The sequence below is a fragment of the Papilio polytes genome, unplaced genomic scaffold, assembly GCF_000836215.1.
Source record: "Papilio polytes unplaced genomic scaffold, Ppol_1.0 DF821845.1, whole genome shotgun sequence".
Lineage (NCBI taxonomy): Eukaryota > Metazoa > Arthropoda > Insecta > Lepidoptera > Papilionidae > Papilio > Papilio polytes.
In genome coordinates this window covers 1,749,415-1,753,723 of record NW_013527359.1, presented here as the reverse complement: position 1 = coordinate 1,753,723, position 4,309 = coordinate 1,749,415, and the positions used below count along the sequence as shown (strand labels likewise).

Sequence of the window (4,309 nt, the reverse complement as noted above, 5' to 3'; positions counted from 1 at the left end):
AATGAAGCCTGAGAATAAAATGCTTAATTTTATGACTAAATGATGGCCGTTAAAATAAAATACTTGAAGTGACGTGTTGTTTTCTTACGATAGTGTTGTGCTACCTATTGGCGTCGCCAGTCGATACGGAGGGGGAGGTCGATGATAAAAGATACGGGCATCTGCCCCCTCTTGACGACGCTTATGTTGCTACCTGCCACTTGGTGCCGTATTTGATTTGTCTTTCCGCGTATAAATTGTTTATAAGATGGAAGCAATGCTTTGGGCTCATTACAAAGGATTGTATAAATGAAATGGATTGGTTTCTACTCATATAACAATAACTTTTATTATGCATTTTTGTTAGGTTTTACATTGTTATAATCATATTATTGGTAATCAATTTGATTATGATATAGTAATATACGAGTATATATAGTAAGTTATTGAACTTAAATAAGTAAGACACAACTTCATATAGGATTAATTATTTGGTATCAACACTGCCTTTAAACCAAAGATTCCTTGGTTTTCTAGATTCATAGATTTTAATAACTACTTCAAATAAGATGATTCTCAATTACATTTCTTTTTACCCACTGTTTTTAGTTGCATATTTTTTTTTTTAAGTAATGTCGACTTTTAACGGAATAGACGGATAAAGTACAAACACTTGACAGTATGGATTTGAATTAAAATTTTAATCTTATTATCATATTAATTCAATTATCTGAAGCTAATTAATCAAATTATTTTATCAAACTACGTGCGCATATAAATACAAAATGGGAACAAATATTTGGTAAACAGAAAAATGTTGAAACTAAGTTATGTTCTGTTTCTGGTGGGACTAGCTGTTTGCAGCCCACCAGTCACGAAGACCAGGGAGCAAATAGAATCATTCAGGAATTTCTTGGAACAGAGTCGCACAGGTAAATAAAATAAAACATTTAAGTATTGAAATTGTTCCTTTATAGAAATATTTAGGTGGAAAATCTAATTTTACGTTTTTCATAATTATGCCTAATACCATCCTATCTTCTCTAATTGAAGGTGTAATTTATAATTTTATTTAGTTAACAATATCAATCATAGATGGCGTTAGTAGTTTCTTAGTCTTAATCCTATTTGCCCCTTTGGCAGAGACAGATGGCAATGGAATTACAATATACTGAAACATTTATAGATAAAATATATTTTTAGAGCATGGAGTGCGTCTATCGGAACGCATGTTGGCGAACCCTAAGGCAAGCGCGTGGGAGAACAGCGGCAAGTTCGAGGGAGATATCATACTAGATGACTGGCAGGTGGAGGCGCTAGTGCAGCAGTACTCAGGCGCGAGGAACGCTTACATCTGGCCTGGCACTAAGTGGCCACAAGACACCATTGTGTATGAGTTCGGAGAAGGAGAATTCAGTCAGTTTTTACATACTTCATACTTATAGTCACTACTCATTTAAGGTAGACTCTGAGCTCCTCAGGGTCCTATACTAAGCTGATGATGATCCTAATATACTTAAAACCGGAAACAGTGATTGTATCGAAATGCCAATGTTGGAGAAGTCTAATCTTCTAATAATCAAATAAAAATACTGCGACTTAATTATTTCATTAACAACTTTCTACTTTTTAGACGATGAACAGAAAGAAGCAATCATGGTCTCTATCAGAGACATCGAACAAAATACTTGTCTGAAATTCCGTGAGCGACGTCCCGGAGAATTCAACTACGTTAAACTTACGGTAAGATTCTGTTCTAATATATCCCACTAGTTTTGCCCGGGACTTCGTCAGCGTGCTATTTAGAAAAGCAAAAATATGTAACCTATGTATTCTTCCAGACTATCATCTACGTGTATGCCAAATTTCATCCAGATCCGTTCAACCGTTTAGGCTACAAACTTTAATAAACATCCATCCATCCATCCGTCTAAACTTTCGCATTTATAATATTAGTAAGAAATAAGATTACAACTCTATTTTCATTCGGAGTAGTGTCTAGAAAACTTAATGCTTATGGCTAAACAATTATCTGGTTACAAACATTTCTTATTGTAAGGAACTTAAGAGAATAATAATACTGTAAAATTATTTTTGGATCATAGACGTCGCTAACCGATGGTAACTAGATTTGGTAAAGGTTTGGGCGCTATTAGTATGTTATTCAACTTACAGCCGTATATTTTTACAATTACACTCCATCATAGCTATAAATCACGTCGCAAACAAATCTAATCCTTTAATTACAATTATCATTATTACTGTTATTGTAATATTAAACAATATTAATAATGTTATTGATAACAAGTTGTGATTTAAGATTTAAAAAATCTAATCGCAATCAATTTTTTTTAATCACAAGGTTAAATTGATAATTCTTTTTGTAAATACCTCTTCTGCTTTTTATTGTAAATACTCAAGTAATTAGTGAAAACATCATGAGTACAAGCATACTTATAAACGAGCACTAATAGAGAGAAAGGATCGGATGTACTGGGAATAAAAAAACAATATAATGATAACTAGTTTTTTACCCAATTCCCACAGATTTTCTCACAAAGTGTCATTATATCCTAATACTATTATCCCACAATAATTTTAAAAAATTTTCCCTTTTTTTCATTAGTTATTTGAAAAAAATTGTTCCTTAGGGTCGTCCCGACGGCTGCTACGCTAACGTTGGCTACTGGCACGACCGTGGGTTACACATCTTCAATCTGGCCCGTAACAGTCCCGGTCAGGGCTGCTTCAGACATACAACGATCGTCCATGAATGGCTGCACATCATCGGCTTCTTCCATATGCAGTCTACTTACAACCGTGATGACTACGTCCGTATTATGTGGGATAATATTTGGCCAGGTAATTGTAAAAGTATTTAATACAGATATCAATCATGTCAGAAATGATGTAAGGAAATAAAAATATCATCACGTTTCCACTGAGGGGCTCGGAGCCATAAGTTAGGGTGACTAGGCCTTAATCAACAACGCTGGCCCACTGCGGGTTGATTCACTTTACATATACCTTTCTTCTTTGTCGATATGTGCATATTGCATCATGAAGTTTTCCTTCACCGTAAGAACGTCCGTCGGGTATTTTATGTGCATATAAAAATTCCTAAAAATCGAACATCATATTGGTCTATGACGGGATCCGAACCCAAGACCTGTAGATTACAAGTCAAGTGATTAAACCAATGAGCCACCGATAATTTTAGCTCTACAATAAAATATTTAAATCTCGTGAAAGGTACAAATGCACTTCCGAGGGCGATCCTATCCGATCTAGTTAGGTCTAGGAGAGACTGGTCCCTTACCTCTCGACGTGTGATGTATACTTTGTGTTGTGCGATTTCGATCTTTTGTTTACGGTTACATAATGTGTTAATATTTCAGGTATGGAGCACAACTTCGAGCATTACGACAGAAACATCGTACACAACATGGGCTTGCCTTACGAATACACAAGTTGTATGCACTATGGACCGTACGGATTTAGCACGAACGGAGAGCCGACTATCGTACCAATAAGGGTAAATATTATTTATCTTGTTTACATTATAGGCCCCAGGAAAAATCCTTGAAGTGTTGCTTAGATAGAACGGTATCTAACTAGTTGTGTTTATTTAAGATCTTTGTATGCTATATTTACAGAGTTTCGAAGGTGTGATGGGTCAGCAAGAATACGTAACTGAATACGACTGGCTTAGAACGAGAAGACACTACAATTGTCCCAATGGATGGTCTAAAGACAATCCTGAGTTAGAGGAGCAGAAAGTTAACTTCGTCGAAGAAGGTCAAGAGGTCCCATATGATGAATAAATGGATGACTAAAGGATTTTAGTAATAAACGATTTTTCTTAAACTGGCCTTTCTTTGTCTCCTTAATTAACTAATCTTTGACAATGCCTGAAATACTCTATGACTAGGATAATGAGCTAAGAAAGTAAAGGATTACGCATGAAACAAAGTTAGCATTATACCGTTTTGGCTGTAAAGCCAACGGTGAAAAGACAAAAAATGGGTCCATTATATTTATGTAATTCTGCATAACGATAACTTACTTTAATTTATATTGCATATTTTTCGTTCGATTTATAAACTTTAATTCAATATTTGTAAATAGACAAAACATAGTGACTTTGTAAGCTGCAATTTATGTTCAAATCTTATCTTTGTTAGTTCTGATAACATATGAAAAATCATTAATTATTTCGATTACTGAATAACTTTACGCATATTTTGTGAAATATTTGAAAATATCTCTAATACTAATTCACCGTTTTTATACAAAACATACACAATAGATAGCTGCCTTGTTATCTATC

At 34.5% G+C, this 4,309-nt stretch overlaps 1 protein-coding gene across 1 annotated transcript; it reads left to right on the top strand.

Annotated features, from left to right (window-relative positions):
• Positions 1 to 762: 762 nt before the first annotated feature.
• LOC106107900 (astacin-like metalloprotease toxin 5) lies at positions 763 to 3,846 on the top strand. The gene is made up of 6 exons (XM_013288914.1): positions 763 to 911; positions 1,183 to 1,395; positions 1,613 to 1,722; positions 2,631 to 2,841; positions 3,378 to 3,514; positions 3,636 to 3,846. Exons 1-6 carry the CDS (start codon positions 794 to 796, stop codon positions 3,801 to 3,803), a joined length of 957 nt encoding a protein of 318 aa, XP_013144368.1. The 5' UTR covers positions 763 to 793; the 3' UTR covers positions 3,804 to 3,846.
• Positions 3,847 to 4,309: the final 463 nt, after the last annotated feature.